Here is a 20,933-nt window from a genome sequence, read left to right as displayed (position 1 = left end):
CTTTTGTCATTGCTTTAATCTGAATTCCTGGAAAATCTCTTACATTTTTATTGCAGAAGGAGAACACTGGAGAGAAAATACTCAGAAAGAGGAAATTATATACCAGTCCAGAGGGCCCAGCTACATTAAGATTACACACAGCCCATCCTTTTATTTCACTGGCCCTCATACAAACACTGGAGATGTACAGGGGAATGAAGCTCAAGAGCTGTCAGACACCTTCCACACAGGCCCAGTCATGTTGCCTGAAGCACCTCCTGCAACTGGACAAAAAAAAGGACACTGCTGCTGCTGCAGGATGAGGTGTAGCCCACTGGTGTATCCCAGAGTGGGCAAGGGCTGCACTACCCTGTTGATCTTCTGAGCCGCCAAATTTCAAACTTAAGGAGGATTAAAAATCAGGAGTGGGTCTGAGCCACTGCAAGACATCTGCTGGCAAAAGAGATTTTGTAGCTCCACTTGCAAAACTTTGGACCTGAGTGCCAGATCTGCACTACAACTTGACTTGGCGATTTTTTCTGACAGGACTGGAGACAATGATTCCCAAGGCAATGATTTGTTGTTCCCTTTAAGTGTCATGTCAGCTACTGAGTCACTTTATTGCATGCATGTCCCTTATCATTACCCAGGGGGCTCAAGGCTTAACTTTGATGCTTTTCACAAGTGCTCAGGAAGAAAAGTTGTATCTTCCCTCACAGTTAGCAAATCTATAAACCAGAGAGAACTGATCCACCAGGATCTTATCAGGCAAAGATGCCTAATCTCTGGGTGTCAGCAATAAAAAGCAGTTAAAAGGCAAAAATGAGGCAGTCTAAACAAAATACAAAAAATTAGTAGGCAGACTATTCCAGAGTAGGACAACACTGGGTGAAATGCAGCCAAGATGATCCTGTAGCAACAGAATATTTAGGGAAACCTAGATAGCAATTCCACAGGCCACATTATGCAAAAAACGTCAAGCCTGTAGGATTGCTCTGGAACAATATCTCTTGCCAAGAGTAAAAACAGTTAAGTTTTCAAACTTTGAAAGCCTGAGTTTAGGTAGATTTGAAGAAAGGCTCACTTTAACAAGTGACTCACCTTCATTCCAGCCAACGACAGCATGTTGTTGAGTTTATACATCCCTGACTGAACTGGAGTAGTATACAACAGGGCATCATTGAACTGTAATACAGAATGCTTTTAATGACTAAAGTTGGTTACAAGACAGATAATTTCAGATGGATTTTACTGGAAGTACAGAACTCCTACAGCACTGAGATAACTGTCCAGAAGTATTCCCTACTTCCTATTATTCCACTTAGAATCCAAGAAGCATTTTCATGTATGAATTTAGATAACAATAGGTATCTATTTATATCCTCCTTGTGTAAAGATACATTTGGCACATGAGTCAACAGTGCATGGATGTTAAATAACAGGCTGTCAAAAGGGACAAAAATGTTTCTGGTGTACACAGGTATATAGTATAGCAAACTAATTTAAAAGGATATTAGAATTAACCATTCAAACAAATCAAAGCAATACAGAAACTAGGAGATAGCAGAATGGATTAGCAATTTGTAATGACAAACTTAACTGTACCTTGTGAATTTTACCAGTTTTAAGTACATCTACTGTTTATTTCCTGTTCTTCCAGACTTGGATTCGTTGAGTGCACTTACTGAACAATAACTAAGATTTTTTTTATTTTCTGTGCTGTTCAACACATGGATCCAAACTTCATTTACTACACATAAACAAATACCAAAACCTGAAGTGCCTCTTAAGTTTTTGCTATGTGACTCTTTGTAAAATAGCCAAATGTTTAAAATTATTGCTAAATCTTCACAACATGATAAATGGAAAAATCACTGCATCTAATGGTATGAATGCTAGCCTGTACCATTTATATCTGTGAAAAACCCCAAACCAAACAAAGCCCTTGCCCCATAAAACAACACAGAGAAAATTCAAGAGACACAGAAATTAGTAATATCTAGTTTGTGAAGCTTGAGATAGCACCACATTTTTGAGAGTATTTCGGTAACTGGTATAATACACACTCCAGGACTGCCGAGGGAAGTATTTCTTCATATCAGGGTAACTACAAGACAGGATTCAGCCAGGACTGTGGACCAATAATGGAATAAATTACAGGATAACAGCTGCTTTACTGTCTAAATAGAAGAGATAAACAAAAGGTTCAAGTGGAAACAGAAACTTCAGAGATGCACAGAAGTTTCAAAACAAAGCAGTAGCAGAGACAGGAAAAGAACTCAGTACTTAACTTCCACCCAGTGCTCTGCTCAGGATGCACGTGGGCTCCTGCAAGGGCAAGGACAGAGGAGGAGGGAGACGGGAGGAAGGAAAGGAGGGAGGGAAGGGTGCAGAAGCAGTGACAAGAGTTGTAGGTTTTAAGATCTGGTGCAGCTCAGAGGGAGGGAGTAACTGTGCCACCTTCCACAGTACCACAGATAATGTCTTCTCATGAAAGCTCTCAGATTTTAAATGAGCATTATTCAAAATAGTATGCTTTAATGAGAAATGATTTCTCATTAAAATTAGTGCATATGCCACAGATAATATCTCTACATTAGAACTGACTGAATAGAACAGCAACAATTAGTAATTTTTTCTACTACCTGCAGTTATTAGTTATGCTTGCAGTGTAATGTTTTAACCACTAAAAATTACACTAGAATAAGGCACATAGCAACATACATAACATCTTACCAGAAAAAACATTCTTGGCTGCATGACCTTTCGTGATAGCTTCATCAGTGTTCCCTCTTTCAAAAAGACCTAGTAAATTAAAACAATGAATGCAAAACTTAGCCTTTTAGGGCACAAGCCATGCAAATGAACTAACTTTTTTATAACTATTATCATGATTATTATTATTATTTCTACACTAGAAGTGCTGCACAAGTTTTGGGATTCAGGGTTCCCTTTCTGAGAAAAGCTGTTTATCCTTATGTTTCTCTAAAAGTGAGTGTGGATGACTGCATTAGTTTTCCATGCTGCACATGAAACCATGAGAAATAAAGGGTTAAGCTTGAGGACAAAAACCTGCCTGCAAGATCTGGCAAGGAATCATAATCTAAAAATTTTAAGTTTCTGTCAGATAAACACCTAAAAAACCCCCACACATAAGGAGCACCAATATTCATTTGACTGCTAGAACCTAATAATGAAGCAAGGGACCAATTTTCTTCTTTGTATATTCCAGCATCAGTCTTTGCTTGAATATCATCTTCACTTTCCCTGCAATCTGCTTAATGCCATGGGGCACTTACCCTTCCTGGCTGGACGATCTCATGGTGTCCATTTAAACTGTATTGGATCTGCATGAGCTTCTGAAAGTTATCCTTGGAGGGGAAAAAGTAGAAGGTAAGTACTTGCCCTTGCATTCATGATTTTTTTTAAGGAACAAAAACAAGAGAGAAAGAGAGAGAGAGATAGAGAGAGAGAAAGAGAAAAAGCTTTAATCAATCAGCTTCATATGGCAAAATACTTACTCCCTGCTTCATAATGTCATTGGCATGGTTTGCAACTTCTATAACAACAGCTAAAGCATCTGAAAGATGAAGGAATGATGTTTTGGTTATACAGACCAGTTAGCATTGGTATCATGTAAAGCACAGATACCATACTGCATTTCCACATCATTCCAAGATTGAAGGATCTTATTGTACAGACACTGCATTCAGGAGCACTTCCCAAAAATCCCAGAGTCTTTGGATCATGGTTTAATAAGTGTGTCCCAGTAAGTCATTGCTTCAACCAACAGTGTCAATTATTTCTTACAGTTGCTCAAAACATAGCCAAAGGTAAATTCCAGTTTCTCACACAACAAATTACTTACTATACTTACAGCAAAAAAGTTAACAACATTTTAACAGAGACTCTATAGGGACTAAGTTTTTGCCATTTTTACCCAAATGCCATCACTGCCATTCATGGGTGACTACCTAGAAAAATTATATAAATCTTTGTCATTTCTATCTTCTGCCTTTAGTTTTTCTGCCCGTCAAAATAACGGCAAAATTCAAATTTCTAAATTTTGAACTTGCAATACCAAAAGAAAAATAAATCTATGGAAAATGTTACCAAATATAAGCAATTTTATTAAGTACTGATATTTAATAACCAGGAACTCAACTGTGAGAGATCCTAAGGTGTAAGTGCAAAAAGCAGTTATATAAAATGATTATGTGAACACAGTGAGTGTTCAGTCCAAGTCCAAGAATCCATCCCATACAAGGATCTTATCCAAAAACCTGCACTTTACTTAAGTTAGAAAAATGACACTTAACCGAAAGCTGGAACAACTGTTGTGCTGAAATGTAGTCTCTAAAGCATTTAGCACCTTCTGAGTAACTGAATTACAGTCAAGCACTTCAAAGAAAGGAATAAATTTGGTTAAAAGTCCACAGAGAAGCCTACCAAACCAGGTAAAAGCAAGGCCTCGGGTTTTTTCCTAGCTAATCATTAGAGTATTAGTACTGTAGAATGCATATACTTCCTTTATTGTTGACTCATATTTGGAAAGCAAGTATGTTAAAAGACAGAGCTTTCTGAACTGAAAGGTTCAGAACCTCAGGAAACCATATAAGAAACTAAACAGACATGAACAAAAAGCTCCTCCTAAGCCAATTGAAGGAGAATTTTTGTAAAAGATTGTCACAAACCAAGGCAATGCAAGCACAGAGTCAAACAGCTAAGATACATTAATATCAAGGATTTGATCAAAATTTAAGTTGAGATATAGTTGTCATGAAACCAAGCAAGCCTGCTGAAATGTAGCTGGTGGTCTCTTTCTAGGTAATGCTGGAGCTGCTTCAGGCAAAACCCTCCCCAGCTCCCACCCACATGAAAGAAGATGAAGGGAAATGTAGCTAAATTCACAAAGACAGGAATGAGCACCTGATTCTCTCTGTTATACTTTCCTTCATCTCTCAGTTACTATATATATTAGAACCTTAAAATTTTATTTATTGACTTCAGGAAAGATTGAAGAATTTTAGAGAAAATGATAACATTTGCTGGCTAGTGAAGGGAAAGTTCCAGGATCTCAGGACTATTTATACAGCCAAGACTAAATGAATCTAAACAACAACATAAAATAATCTATAGGGTCAAAGTCCATAAACAAAGTGCTTTTTGGCAGGGAAGAGCATTCCACTTATACCACTTAGCTGAAGTAATGTATTCAAATTAAGGTCAGCAAGAAGAATTGTGCTATTTGGGTATTTTTTCAAGAGTACTAATCACAACCAAACCTAGTCTCCCTCTCCACTCCTACCCTTCACTCCCAGGCTCTGCATTGGAATTAAACAACTAAGCAAAGTTGGAAGTAAGATAAGCTTAATTATTACAAGAAAGATCTTGGTGACTAAAGATTAGATTTTCTTTTCTTACCCAAATTCTAAGATGGACTACCAAATATATCAGATGTCAAATTAACACTTAGGCATTGTTATAACTTAACTTCAGCTTCTATCTTTGATATAAGAAGGGAGAGAAAAACACTGTGAAAGATATAACTACAAAAACCAGAGACGCTGAAGAAACCACAAAGAAGTGAACTATATATTTAGGTTGCTCTCTTTTCAAGTGGTCAGCTGTTTAACATGCAGTGCAAGTATTTTGTTAACAGCTATAAGAAGTGCAAGATGAACTCTTCTATCTCTTGAAGAGCCGTAAGTTAAATTATTTTTGACTTGTATCTTCAACATACTCAAATATGTCTAAATGTCTTGAGAAATATATTTACTCATATACTTCATGGTATTGTACCAGCAGACAAAGCAAACTTGGCTCAGTACATTGAAGGTGCTCATTTATTGAAGTTCAATCAATTACATCTGCACAACTCTTCTAAAGGTAATGGACTTGCACAAATGTGACAGGATCTCATGCAAATGAAATGGAAACATCAACTGGGAGCATTCTTTGTACTGCTGAGGCACACTCTGAAGAAGGAAACAGCCTGAATGTGCAGTGCATTGATATGCTCAAGTTAAACCACCTTAATCCTGCACTATCATGAAATGTGTGGTCCTGTCCTCTTAACCACCAATGACTTCTCATTTCCTCTGATCTCCTTTCTCCCCACATGCAGGCAAAAACCTGTGTAAGTAACATGTGTTTGTGCAGCTTCTGACAACTCAAACTGGAGAACTCCTCAGGTTAAATATTACCCGTGGCAGCTCCTTGATCTTGCTCACTTCTGCCACATGGATGCTTTTCCTGGCACAAAGAGAGAGGAGGAGGCCACAAAGGCTCATAGCTGGAGAGAGCATGCTGCCTATAAAGGTCTGCAGATGCAAGGGACTGTCTCTTTCAATGGCAGTGCCTAAAATATCTGTTTAAACTGCCTGTGGAACTTCACTCTTATCTCTTGGTTTCAATTCAAGCATGAGCTGGTATGACTGCCAGGTCGAAACTTTTCTGAAACAAAAGCTTGCAATCTTTTAGTATCTCTGGTGAGAAACTTAGAACTAAATAGAAAACATTTCTATTACTGACTTAGCATTTTGCATTTAAAATCTTGAAACATTGGTACATATGCTGTTATTTCTTTAAAGAGACATTTACCTTGAGTATCCCTATAGTCTGCAGATTCTTCTAAAAGATTCTTTAAGTAATCTGTATAAAGAAAAAATAATATAGAGATAGTTTTGTTAAATAAATAAACAACACCAGAAAGTAGTAAGCCCCATCTTTTTCCTGGAAATTTGCTGTTCAGATCTACTACCTAATTGACAAAGATCTACTACTTTATCTTTTAAATCTGTTGAGGTAATAACAAAGTGAAAACTAGCATCTCCATAATGAAAGTATATCAGCAAAAGAGATAGGTTACTGAAACAGTAGTCTTCTCCAGTGAAAAGTGATATATTGTATACATTATTCCAGAAAAAAACAAGCAAGTGAAAAATTAGTACATACTTGCAATCATTTATATTTAAGGTGATGTAAAAAACTTTTGAAGATTATAGATATTTGTCTGAACACCAAAATTAGTCTCTAGGAGCTATTAAAAAAATAGTCCACTACAGAAGATCTGATGAAGATTAATATTTTTCAGTAATAAAAACAATATACTTCCCTCAATGTTCAAATAGGCATTTTCAGTTCTCAATGAGACTTGTAGTTCAACCACGAGATGGCAACCTCGATCCATTAAAGTCTTGGTAGTTTTAAAATCTATTTTACTTCGCTAAAATTAACTCCAAATGTATGACTATACATGAAGACATCCCCCTCGAGTTTCCATTCCCTGAGTGTCTAGTTCATCAAAAAGTGCAATACTCTGTCAAAGATTAATATATATCCTCAGTAAAACATCAATCATGTACTCTGTAATCTTTGAACTTCTTAAAATGAAAAGAAACCAAACCAGAAACATTCCAAGAGATATACATCAGATTGATAAAGTCAACAAATACTGATTTATAATTACCTTTTAAATGAAGTATTAATATTCTGGCAGATCTAATGAAAACTAATTACATGTAATGTAGTAAGCATTCAATTTTAGCTTCTCAGTTGTACAAGCTTCATGTAGGAGTGAAATAATTCAACTCCCATATGCCTGCCCTACCCAAATTCGTTCTTTCATTCAAAAAGGATTGGGAGCCAATTGTTCCTGCCTTCATAAGATGTCTTGCTTCATGCGTGCCCCTCAGAGACCATTCAGTGCATTGTAATCTTTTCCTTATGCACAAAATTAAAAGGGAATTATGAAACATGTTTCTGCAGTAGAACTGCCATGAAAAGTGAGAGAACTTGTCACAGTTAATGAAAGCTTTGAAAAAACCAGAACTACAGGAAGAGAAACATTTGGCACTGACATTTTATTGTTTGGCAGAGACCTAAGGGAGGATCCAAGGGAGAAGCATGGAGAGCAGGTTGGGGTGCAGGAAGAGGAACCGGCTGGGAGACAGGGAGGGAGCTCTGGGAAGCACAATTGACTGGGCCATGGGAACACTCAGCTTTCTGCTCTCCTCAGAGTTCTGCTTGATCATTAGCAGGATTTGGTTAACATGTGATCTTTTAAGACAAGTCTGACCTGGACCAAAACTTTGTCTGCTGTACTCCATCAATATTGCATCCTTCATGTCCCTCAAAATCTTGTGCTGTAGTAGCTACCAGCCATTCCAATGCAGTATTTAGGTGGCCATATATTCCATTTAAAAAAAAAATTAATCTTTCTTCACCTTGGGTTATTCTGGTAAAAGGCTTGTATGAGGGGGGAAAAAATTAACAGGAGGTATTTTGAAAGGAACTGGGAAGAGTTCACATCAGGTTTAATTTGGTTTAACCTGTCACAGATACAACACCAGGTGCCCTCTCCTGCCCTTCCTGTGGACGGGTGGTCTCTCAAATTGGAGCTGTGCCAGAGCACTCTTTGGACTCCACCATTAAGCCAACACAAATTAAAACTTTACAATTGCAACTTGATGTTCATTGGAGCCAGTACAAAAGACTCCTATGGGAATCTCCCAGTAGAAAAAATGAGTCCCTACAGCTCATACAGAAATAAGACTCCCAAACTACACACTCACCTCTAAAGGCTGGGAACAAGAGGTAAGGTGGGTATAATTTCCTCATCTGCAAATGTACAGCTGGCACTCTAAGACACTGTCCCTCGTACACGAAGACATCCAATTTAACATCCAAAGTAATTGCAGTGGAAACATAAAACCAGAGACCCAAGATGGGAACTAATTATTTCTTGGCATATTCATGCTTTATAACATGTTTCCCAAAACACCATTACTCAAATCCATTTTTGGATGGGTATTTTCAAGCATTTTAAATTAAATAATCAGTGAATAGAAGAGGTAAAATCAAGATTTTTAACATAACAGCATTCATTTAAAATTACGTATTTAAAACCAAAGGCAGCCTTTGTCTTACAAAACTGCAGCAGCCAATAAAACAACTGTAAAATCCTGAAAGTGATAAATAGGTAATTTTCATCTTAGTACTCTCTTTATCTGGTAAGTGGACCTCAGTTCACAGCTAAAACTCAGCTTCAGAGAGGCATCAGAACAGATATTTTTAGCCTCTTCTGTGAATACACACTGGAAATTCTGTGCTTACAACAGCCTTCTGGAGGTACTGGCATAAACTATACAGACAAGCTGATTTCACAGACATGAAAAATGTTGCAGTAAAATTTTTGCAAAAGTACTCCTAGATGAAATAAATACAGAAGTCAGATATTAAGGTGAAATGGCATCTAATGTCTTTGCAAAAAAAAAAAAATCCCCTCTGAAATAAGCTTTCGTTGTTGAGACTAGAAAGACCTTAATTATACCTTCAGAAATTCTTAATTCTGCTGGACACCCCAAAGCACAGCAAAAATAAACATAAAAGCACACTAGTACTGTTTTTGTGATGAAAATTTCTGTATGCCTACTTCTACCTGAGAGCAGCCCCCAGTTCTTTCTTCCCACTTGCTGGGGGAAGTGGCTATCACTTCTTCTGCTTAAAATTATCTTCTGCGTCATTAACTACTTTTTGTCTTGGGTTGTCTAATGTAATTAATTTAAACTCAAAGCAATTGTTCCACAACATGTAATTGGCCTTGAGTCTGACAACTCTATTTCCAACCTGCAAAGCTGCAGAGTGCAAAAAGGCTAATTTTTCATCCCACTCAGCCTCCGCTCACTATAACCCAGTCAAGGATAATAAAAGACACTCTCTGCCAACCTTATGCTGTGAAAAAGAGGAGAGAGGCTTATCCTATGACAATCAAGAGCCTGTTCATATTGCACAGTCTCAAGTAATCTACTCAAATTAGAGGTTTTTGGGAGAAGAGAATCACCTCTTTCATTTCTCTCAGAAATCAGAGGCCTCTGATTAGCCTACCCCATAAGGCATCTAATATTTACTGTTCAGCACTCAGGGCCACTATGTGAAGAAGTGGAAGTCCACTTACTGGACTGGAGAAGCTGTATAATTAAGCAGAAACAGTGCTAAACTGTTCATCTCCTTGGCTTATTTATGAGTCCACCTGCTCCTGCTTTTGTTAGCACAAAAGTAACTCCACTTCAAAGCACCGCAACAATCTTGTGATGTGACCGAGTAGCAGCAGGTTACCAGTACAAAGCTGTCCCACTGACACAGAACATCTAAATAGGAAGAAATCCCTGCTGACTCAGGCCTGACAGCTTCATTTCCTGGATTATTTTCATTCTGCTGCTCTTGCCCTCCTCCCCACAGATCCCCCCCACCTCCGGCCTAGGCAGCTGCTCCCTCGCTACATCTCACCCACTGCAACAAAAGATACAAATGTTTTGCATGTCCTCCAGATGTTCATATAGCACAAACTTATAGAGGCATTGCTCACTATTACACAGAGATGTTGGAAGGTAACTAAGCAGATGGGTCATCCACAGAGACATGGAAGAGTCAGAACTCAAGGGCAACATACATGCACAAAAGACTGAACAGGCTGAAAATGAAACAGATCCAAAACATCACTCTCCAGCTCCAGCATAATTAAATTCTTGGCCTGATCTATTTTATTGTTCCCACAGAACAAGAGAAAATTATGTTTCTAAATTTGCCACCAGTATGGCAATCCCATTCCTTTCAGCATCATTTGCAGGTGTATTTAAAGCTGGGGAGCACAGTAAGGTCTGCAGACCGGGGACCCCCACAATAACTCCCATCAGAACAGGATGAGGCTTTTTTCAGGTCTAAAACATTCTGTCCCAGCCACAATGACAGCTCATCATCACGAGGAATTCCCCTTCAACATCTGAGCTTTGTTTCAGTGCCATCCATCACTCTGCTGTGTATATTGACAATGGCATTTGCTCCATCCTGATCCCCTATTCAACCAAACTCCATTTCAATTAAAACCTTTCAACTTACCCGAGGCTCCACTGATTTTGAAGTGTTTAACAAACTATACCGTGCCCTAAGTGAGTATCCTTTTAAAATAAAGCAAGTCCCCCACTGCCTTTTATGGGTTGATTTCATCAATTAAGTACCATTAAGGTTTTCCCCTATAAAGTATTCCATTTAGTAAGAGTGCTCCCCCTTTTCTCAACACCTTGAGTTTAATGAGATTATTAAAATGAAAAAAGTCAGTGTTAATAATTTGGAAACTGCTCTATGGCACTTAAGTCTGAATCTGCCACAGCATCACTAGTCTAAGTACATGCTGGGGAAATGCCAATGAGCTGCTACAGAGCCAGAAAAAAAGGTCACGGAGCATTTTATTTTGCAGTTACTACATAAACAGAGGTTATTTTTAAATTGCTCATCAAGATGCAATGGCTCTCAAAAACAATGCCTTAAGTATTTCCAAATCCTTACAGGAGCCATCCCCCTCTTACAACAAACACATCTCAAAATACTTCACAAAGGAGGCCTCTGTCAGTGCCCTCCCTTTACAGACAGAAAACCCCACTGCATCACGGAGATCACTTGCTCAAGGCCACCCAAACACACCAGTGCCAGAGCAGAGTACAGAGCCCAGATTTCCTAGCTACAAATCAGCTCCTCAGCTGGCTCTGGTAGCAAGTCTTAAGCACTTACTGGTGTGCACTAAAAACATGTGTTTTGCCTTTAAAAGAGAATGGATTTTACAGACAAAATACCTGGGTGGGGAAGAAATGGAGAAGCTACTCACAAAAGTTCACAGTTGCATAGGTATCTTTCTTCTCCTTGCTCCAATTTCCCATACAGCCTTTTTCATTTGTTAAACCCCCATCACCCCAAAAAACCAAAAAAGCAAAACTCAAAGCAGGACAGGAGTATTTCAACCCTTTGAGGAAGTTACAGGCTTCTATTACCACAGATTCTAGCAAAAACTATCATAGGTTTCATGTTTTCTATGTATTGTTGAATCTACCATCAGAACACATCACAGTGCTGTAAACATTAGGACTTTGCTTGTGTATCTTACCACAATCAATATTAGCAAGAAAAGCCTCTAAACCCATGCAATGTTTTAAAAAGAGCTTCAATACTGTGACATGTTTTAAAAAAGCCTCACATATGTGAAGTCAGACAAACACACTTTACAGATGGATACAACTGTCTGAAAACAGGTGTCCTGGGGCATGTGAAGACTGGCTTCTGAAGCCTGCAAAAAGCTTGACTGTACCTGTCAACAGAAGCCTGTACTGGGGAATCCTCTGAACTGGCTTGAGCAGATAGTGCTTGAGGGCCAGACTAGCACAGCGGGGGCTCATCTGAAAGAAACACCCAAAATAAATAACAATTCCACAGCAGTCAAAGGTTCCAGCAAAAGAAAACATGCCTCCAAACAAGTACTGATTATACTGGATAAGCTTTTTATCTTTGAAAAGTGATACTGCCACAGTGTTAAGCACCACACTACAGAGCAAGCATTTCCATGTGGAAGACTGCATGCAGAATTACCCATGCATGAAAGACACTAGGAAGCACTCATATTCTGTAGATTCAAAACAGGTGCTTTGACCTAGGAGGAAGAGAGGTGAAGCTTCCCAAAATCAAAGGAAACAGGATAGCAAGGGCAACATGCTCCTTTGTGATCACTGTCAGTGTTCATTAGGCAAAAAGGCAGAGAAGACAGGAGTGCTCACTGCAGGAGTTTTAATTAATCCACACCTCTAAAGACAACACAGAATTAAAAGATCCATACTTCAAAAATGCTAATTATCTTGAGTTTGCATTCAAAAAAATCTGAATCTGCAACATTGCAGAATTCAAAAGGCCTCTTGTCTTCTTCCTGTCTTAAGCCTAGACTGCAGAAAAAAGCCCCATCACCAAAATACAAACAAATTAAGGGCAGTTTCTAAAGCCCAGTAAAAGATCACAACTGCTAAAAAGGCACAAAACAGGTTATACTTTGAAAAAGAATACAATACCTCGAAGTCTTTGACTACTGATGCAAATCCTGCATTCTTCTTACACTGTTCATCTAATAATGCAACATTTTTATCAAATTCTTTGATGTAAGTTGAATACATCTTTAGGTAGGGACCCTTTTTAACAAATATGTCAGCAATTCTTTGATGTTCAAGCCTAGAAACGAACAACAACAAAAAAGATGCAATTAGAGCTAAAAATAGCATACATCTTAACCCTACAGCAAGACATCTCTCTTTTTCAGAGTAAGATGTGCTAGTTTATGCTCTGAACAAAAAGCTTACAGCAGATAAGTTCCCATCTCAGTTGCTATTCTGAAACACCTTACCATGCACACATCAACACACTAGTGTTAGATGACAACCACTTAAGATACAGTCTTTTAAAAAGGGTCTTGAACTGTTTGAACACTTTAGTTCAAGGTGAGCAAAGTCCTTACCCATTGCAGTGCCTGTGTCAGTGGGTTTTGTACAGCTCCACCCACCAGTGGTAATTGAGAACGATCTTCAAAGGGATTGTGGCTGTCAATCAGTGACACTGATAAGTAGATCTAAACTACCTCTAAAATGCAAACGAGTCTTTGAACAGCCTCCTTTTTCCCTAATGAAATCAGTGCACTTATCATGCTCATGCAGGGGCCAGAAATTTCAATTCAAAATGAAATTTCAAATAAAAACTGTGATTGCTACAAAAATGTATTGGCATGCCTTCTGGACCTTTTGGGATGCATCTAATGGCACAAAAGCACACCTAAATAAAAAATAATCTCCTATACTTTCAAAGTACATTCTGACATTTAGGAAGGTACATGAAACACAAACAAGAGTCAAACCGTGATCACAGTCACATAAAGCCCCCAGATAAATTTCAACATCAAAGGAGTGGAATCCCTTTATTGATAGTCACCAGTGAGATAATCGCTCCTCCAATTCCCTCAGGAGGTCCCGATTGAGTTCATAGAGCTGAGGTAGGTAGTAGAGGATCTGGTTCAGGATTCTGTCCTCAATCACTGGCTTCCCAAGCTGCCTGGAGGCATGAGCCACAGCATCCCTGAAATCCTGTGGAGTACAAAGAGCAAAGAAACCCCCGTTGCCATGAGTGAACAGCCTTCAAAGCACCAACACTGAGTGTGCAAAGGAGTTCTCATCACAGACATTCCAGGCACTGCTCCCTATTACCCAAGGCAAGGCAGGTACCATCTGGGTTGTTTTTCTGCAGTTTCCATTTACTCCCCTGGGACTGCCTTAATCCTTTTGGTTTGACACTGGAACTTTACTTTCTTGGTCCTGTATGCATAATATAGAAGGTGTTCATTATTTTTACAACAAGCCCTTAAGAAATGTGTTAGAATTACTTATGATGACACTAAGGTGGGCTAAACGAGGCTTGTATCTGCAAGGTTACTGTCAGTCTAGAGTGTCTTCTGGCAAATATGTAAGTCAAAAAATAAAACTTTCATGTCAACTAATACAATCATAGTATCTTAAAAACCATCCTAGTGTTCATAACTCATCTGCAAATGCCATTTTGGAGGGTAAAAAGCTAGGGTAAAAAAAAATTACTATATGTAGCAGCTCTTCTATATACAGAGAAATTAACATCTAACAAAAAGATACCGTGACAACATGGGAATCACAGGATTTCAAATGTTGGCAATGATCAAAGCCAACACTGACTGGTACCTTTGAGACATTTACAAGGGAGGAGGAGCACCCTACTTACTCTTGAAGGATCTTACAGCATTTTTATGCTATAACCAGCTCCCAACAGGACACAGCTGAGGCTCATTGGTCCTCATTAAACTATTCAAAATTAAAATCTTATCCCACACAAATCAGCATTGCCAAGATTGAAACTCAGTATCCATTATTCAGGGTATATTTCCTATTGACAAGCAAATAAATCTTTCAAAAAGTTCAGCAATCTAGCATTTTACTTGAAAAACAACACTGTCTTAACTGACAAAAAAGAAAATATAAATTATGTAGTGTTACATATTACTGTGTCTCACTTAAATTTGGGCAAAAAGAGAATGAAACAGCTCTTTTGGAGTTTGTGATTAGAGAAACCTAATATCACATGCATGATCTGCAGGTATCTTGAAAAAAGTAACCAACAAAATGTTCTAAACACTGTAGTTAGTTATATTTCAAATGTGCATGGGGTCCATGGCTGTCTTTGGAAACTTGTAGTGTCCTCAGGTTGAGGAAAAAAATAAATTAATCCCCCTTTCCCCCCTCCCTAGGTCTACCACTACAGCTCTTATTAGCTATCCCATCAGTCCAGCATCTGGCACTATTTAGGGTCTCTCAAACTGAAGCCTCAACTTTCCCCTGCTCTCCCTGCTCATTACGTCAGCTCTGGCAACGTGAGCTCCAGACACGCTTTCTTGCTTTCTGACCCTGTGGGTCACAAAGGCTGTAACTGGGCACTTCTGACAAGAAACTGAAACGAGATACAGGGCACTGCCTGTAACTGGGGAAGGCTGAGAACTAAATGCAAGGGAGTTAAAAAACAGATGGCGTTATTCATATGGAAATGTTCTGGTCTACATCCTCTGTGCAGACTAGTGACACATAGGTTAACTACCAGCTGCATCTTATAGGTTTTTCTGACCCTGGGGCATTGCTTAACACTGAAATGATACATAGAATTACAATGGCAAAAGCTCAAATGAGGCATTCTGGAGAGCTTCATGCAAAATGCATCATCATATTATGATAGTATTCTTCCCCCACCCCCAATTGTATGCGCACACAATGTACTGTATGTATTTTGCCATAGGATGAGACAAGAATTTGGTTTGAATGTCATAAGGCAACTTGCATTTTTTGATGAAAAGCAAAGCAGCTTTGTCTGTACTATAATCAACAACCCAGGCTTTTCCCTGACCAAACAACAAAAGGAAAGCAGGGAGCCAGGTTTAGGCACCACTAGATAACACAGGAACGTCAGCTGTAGTTAAGAGCATTTATTTAACTTCCAGACACAGCATTCAAAGAGTCTGCAGGGCGTTTTCCAAATACAGATTGGGTTTTTCAACTAGCTTGACCCAAAGTCCATCAGCTTCATTATGTTTTATAGATTATGCCATGAAAGGCTCTGTCATTGAAACAGCCAACCAAAACTTACTTCATCACCCCCTATATCCCTTTCCACAACTGAGTAAACTGAGGATGTGCTGCAGAGAGGAAATACAGGGAAAAAAGACAATGTGAACCTTTCAAATTTCGAAAGCCTGCAAAACAACAACAGATAAATTTCAATGCTCTTTTTTAATACTTTTTAAAATTATCTTCATTACTGACTATGCATTTGTCACTGTAATCATATTAAGATTTATTTTTAACCTGGCAGTGGGTGTGAAGTAACTGTCATGCCAAGTTCATCTTGAGATAAACTCAAGAGCTGAATGCAGAGAGCACATGCCTGGGGATCGGGGGTGGGAAAAGAAAAACAAATGTAACAAGGCCGGAATTACCAGTGTTTACACTTGAAGGTACTGGCCTTCTGAGAAAGTAATTTCATATCCAAAAGGACAAAATATAGATCAGGTCTGTTTTAATCACCAGATATAAAAATAGCTAATTTACAAACTAAACCCTGAAATTTCACCCCAACGGGTGGAAAAGTATTCAGATGACAACTTTTAGTGCAAGTAGGTGAATGACTTAGAAATTAGAAACTGCAGTAAAAATAATTTAAAGTACCAGCACCTAGCTCCCTCTAAATCGAAATCAGTTCACTGCTAAATAAAAGCAGAATTGCTCTTGCAAATAATATATAATAATATATATAATATATAATAATATATATAATATATAATATACATTGCTCTGATATCTGTACTTGCCTGCATGACGTCATTTATATTACAAACATATTTAGCACATTGTCCTATATAAAACTGCTGAAGAGCGCTGCTTTCATCAGCTTGTTCAAAGGCAACCACCTAGGTTGTCCTAGAAATTATTCTGTTTGAAGCAATGCAGCAATCCATTACAAGTGAATGTTAAAGACAGATTTTCTAATTAAAAATGTATCTTTCAAACACTGAAATCTTACTCATCAAAAAAAAAACTAAAAAAGAAAAAGCAAATCCAAAAACCAACTTGCCACACTTTGGAATTATTGTGCTTATTTCACTGAAAAACATTTGCAACTCTAGACATGGTTCATATGCTGCATGACAAAACCCAAAATATTATGCTAGTTATAATGCATCACCCCAGCTTTTTACCGGGATTTATTTTTCCTTTCAGAAGTGGGGAGGCTATTGTACATTTTCTGAAATGCTTGTTTACAGTATCTAGGTTTACATTATATTCTGGTCCAATAATAATCTTCTGATATCACTTTTTACTGATTAGGTAAAGGTAATTGTTTTCACACAGCTCCTTCAAGAGAACAGCACACATTGCCATCCTTGAAAAGAACCTCCTTTCCAAACCAGAAACAGTTTTAGTCTATGCTAGGCTAAGACAGCCTCCCACTGGGTACTTATCCACATGAAAATCTAGTCTAGGCATATTAAAGGCTTCTGAGCACATATTGTTGCTGAGCTGTTGCCTGATAAAACACTTCCAACTTGAAAATGTGTAGGAAATTCTATTTATCGTGTTAGTATACACTCCCCTTATAGCTGTGGAGTTTTTAAACAATATTTGAGGAGGTTACCATCATCACTGCTTTTATTTCCTCACACCACTCCTTCAATCCAACTTCCTTAAACAACAAAAAGGCTGAGATATCTGATAATTCTGATCCTGTTCTGAATCACCTCCAATCAGCCCAGGCACTTCCCCTCTGCAAAGGCCCTGACTCACAATCCCTCAGTTCTTCCCATCAGAGGATTCCCAGCTTGCAGTGGTCTGCCTGTGTCAGTCTAAGGAGCAAAGGACAATTTCAGTTGTAAATCAAAAGAGGTACTGAGCAGACCAAAACCTTGCTCAGCTGCTGACTGGGTCAAGTGCACCTTCAGGTACCTAACAGTTGAATGAAGATGATTTCAAATGGGTGAAATGAAAACTTCTTGCCAATTTAATAGGAAGAGAAAGCATTACATAATCTAAACATAGTCACGGATTCTATTCCTCACGCTTCAATCAATATTCATCTTAGATCTGTTATCCCAGAACATACCATCAGCAAAAAAAAAAAACAAACCACCAAAAAACACTGAAGAACAACTCCCCCAGCTAAATACACCTGCAGATAGCTCAAAGATCAATTTAATTTAAGGAAAAAAAGCATGTTTGCACTTGGGTGCCTTTCAAGGAATACACACATATACAGACATCCTATGGCGAAGGAGGAGGGAAGAGGAGGAAGTTTCACAACAGCCAGGCTGCTAGATGTGACAAACTGTAAACATGACTGCTTAGCAATACAGCTACAGAAGATTTGACAAATAGATTATTTAAAATATAAATAGGCACTCCTAGCTAGAGTCAGACTATTAGCCATAAACTGCTAAGTTAAACTACAGCAACTATAGTTAATCAAGACTATGACTCAGTGTGGATCATATTTTTCACATATGCCATTACTTTTGGAAAGCTGCCACACAATTCCACACCTTTTGTCTCAGGTAATAAAATAATTTATAAGCCCTTAACAAAACAATGTATTTGATTTTTTTACAATAAACAATGATTTGACTGTGGCATATTCCCAGAATGCTATTTCAGGCAATAGGCTGGGTAGTAGAACGATACTTCCTTCTAAACTAAAACTATTTTATTAGTCTTTTTAGTAAGAGGACCACAGTTCCAACTCATTGTCAAGTGTCTTAGCAGTTCTAAAGTACTTCAGAGACCAAACATTTATCAACATATTCACCTCAGACAGGTCAAATATTGAAATTTTGCAGATGGAGGAAAAAGAGTTGGATGTTGAGAGAATTTTTCATGGTCAAACAGTACATCAGTTGTAAGCCAGGACCCAAAGTCAGAACTTTGCTCAAAGGCCATAGCTATTTTATTTTCCATTACATTCTTCTTCCAAATCTACCATGAATTATTTTTCATAATGCTTGGCTACAACAGACATCAGTTTATATCTATCTATCTGTCTGTCTACCTATCTATCTATAGATATATAAAATTATATGTCATTTTTATATACAGAATTTTGCTATTTTCTTATGAAAAAATGGTAATATTAAACAAGAATTTTTCATTCTCGTGTCTCTGGAAGAACACACAATAGAAAACTATGCCTGACCTCCTATCTGCCTTCTGCAATAAGAGGTTGATCTTGTGGCTGCAGAAATACTAAGAGGTGCCTGCTGACAAGCTCCTACTTACTTGGGCTCAGAGTCCAAATATGGACAGAACAGGGGTCTAAGTCAGAAGCACAGATTTAAAGGCTCAGGCAAAAGCCCACAGGCTTTTACTCCTGTAAGGAGTAATCTCAAAAAACCAAGTTGCTCTGCTGGACCTTGCTACTTATACCAAAGCAGCAGGGAGGAAACAGGATCAAAAAGAGTGGAAAGAAGAAAAAGAGTGGAGGGTTTGGCAAAAGAAAAAAATTCAGAATAAAAATGTTCCAAAAATTTACAACAAACAGCCAGACAGCTTACCCTCACAGTGCCAGGAAGCTGCTGAGGAGGTTCTCTCACTCATGCAGAGCAAACCATCTCCAAAGAATCCCACAACAAAGAAGTACCAAGGGGCACCAATCCTGCCTTACTCCTTTTTCCAGGAACACTGGGTGTTTTTCAGGCACAGGGCAACTCAGAGAGAAGTGATAAGCTTGTTTCTCTTATGTCACTTGTGTTTTACACCCAGCTCACTGTTTCTTTTTTCTGCAGGCGTCCTTAGGAAAAAATAGCACTTCTCCCATATTGTCAACCCTGGTTCACTCTCAGGAGGCAATGCATGAACCATCTCATAAATGTGCATACAGAAGAGCTAGTTTGATTTAAGCTCCTTTGTTTCCACAAGTTTCTAAAAGCATTTTACTGGAATCTCACCCTAAAAGAGCACTAACACAGCAACAGAAATACAGAGAATTCAAGATTACATCTAATGTGTGATTACATCCTCAAGCAACCCCATTTGCTGAGTCTGTTTGATATTGTGTGCAAAGCCAGGTGAGCCCCTTATCTCTGTTATGACCGGCTTGTTTAGTATTTACAGAAGTATCACCAAGTGTTTATAATTTTGCAGTGTGTCTTCAAGAGAAGCAGTCAGATGTATTTGTAGTGTGCCACAGGGTCCACATAAGCTGGCACTCTGGTATCTTGGAAGAGTTGCTCCACCTAACTTGACTTTGTCAACATAAAAGAAAAAAATGCTAAAAAATTTCAGTGGTACTTGTAACTTGTTTGCAGTCACATTCCTACCTCCTCAACTGCTTTAGATTCCACTTCAAAGGCTCTAAGATGAAGCAAATTAAAAAGCTTTTCCTTACATCAACAGTCCTCTTCCTTGGTGCCATGTGATGCTTTTAGCTGACATTGGTAAAATATACTGAAGAGAGTATTTTTCATTTTAGATCATTGCTAATGGAATTAGTCACTAAATTTCAAGTGGAAAACCACTAATAGATGGCTCAGAAGGTGCAATGGAGCATCCCTGAATAAGCCAAATCTTTACTATGGGTAAAAGAGCCCACCCAGTCTGGGGAGAGTCTAAGTTCTAATGCAGAAATTTGTCAGAGGTTGCTTGACTGCCTGTTAGCAAGCCAAAGTGGTCAGTGCACATGAAATCAAAAAGATCATTTTATCAACATTAAAATATTATCCATAAGAAATATATTATTAAATTAACTGATTTAATAATGTGTGTGAAAAACAAACAAATTCTCAGGCATACCACTCTGTGGAAACAAAAATTGGGTGTCTACAACCTTTCTCAGCTATGGCAGTTCTTATTTAATGAAGAATGCACACACACAAAGCCTCAAAACCAGTACCTTCTTTGACAAGGAGACCCACCAAAGTTCCTGCTGCAGGCCAACTGACAAGTTAAGGACAAAGTATTTCCTAAACTCCTAACCTAGCATCCTCCCTGTTAGACCAGGCTGAATACATGCTGATTGCCATTGCTAGCCAACAAAAA

The 20,933-nt window shown here is 38.3% G+C and overlaps 1 protein-coding gene across 1 annotated transcript in view; it reads right to left on the bottom strand.

The window, feature by feature from the left end:
- Positions 1-20,933, bottom strand: part of FGD6 (FYVE, RhoGEF and PH domain containing 6) — a 65,050-nt gene that overhangs the window by 18,783 nt on the left and 25,334 nt on the right. Inside the window, exons 6-13 of the mRNA XM_066550701.1 lie at positions 13,774-13,925; positions 12,867-13,023; positions 12,119-12,206; positions 6,583-6,633; positions 3,501-3,559; positions 3,279-3,350; positions 2,716-2,784; positions 1,081-1,164 (exon numbers count right to left, since the gene is read on the bottom strand). Of these exons, the coding sequence (XP_066406798.1) occupies positions 1,081-1,164; positions 2,716-2,784; positions 3,279-3,350; positions 3,501-3,559; positions 6,583-6,633; positions 12,119-12,206; positions 12,867-13,023; positions 13,774-13,925 (732 nt within the window). The remainder of the gene's footprint in view (positions 1-1,080; positions 1,165-2,715; positions 2,785-3,278; positions 3,351-3,500; positions 3,560-6,582; positions 6,634-12,118; positions 12,207-12,866; positions 13,024-13,773; positions 13,926-20,933) is intronic.

This window comes from Molothrus aeneus, chromosome 5, assembly GCF_037042795.1.
Source record: "Molothrus aeneus isolate 106 chromosome 5, BPBGC_Maene_1.0, whole genome shotgun sequence".
NCBI lineage: Eukaryota > Metazoa > Chordata > Aves > Passeriformes > Icteridae > Molothrus > Molothrus aeneus.
This window is presented reverse-complemented; position numbering and strand designations above follow the sequence as displayed.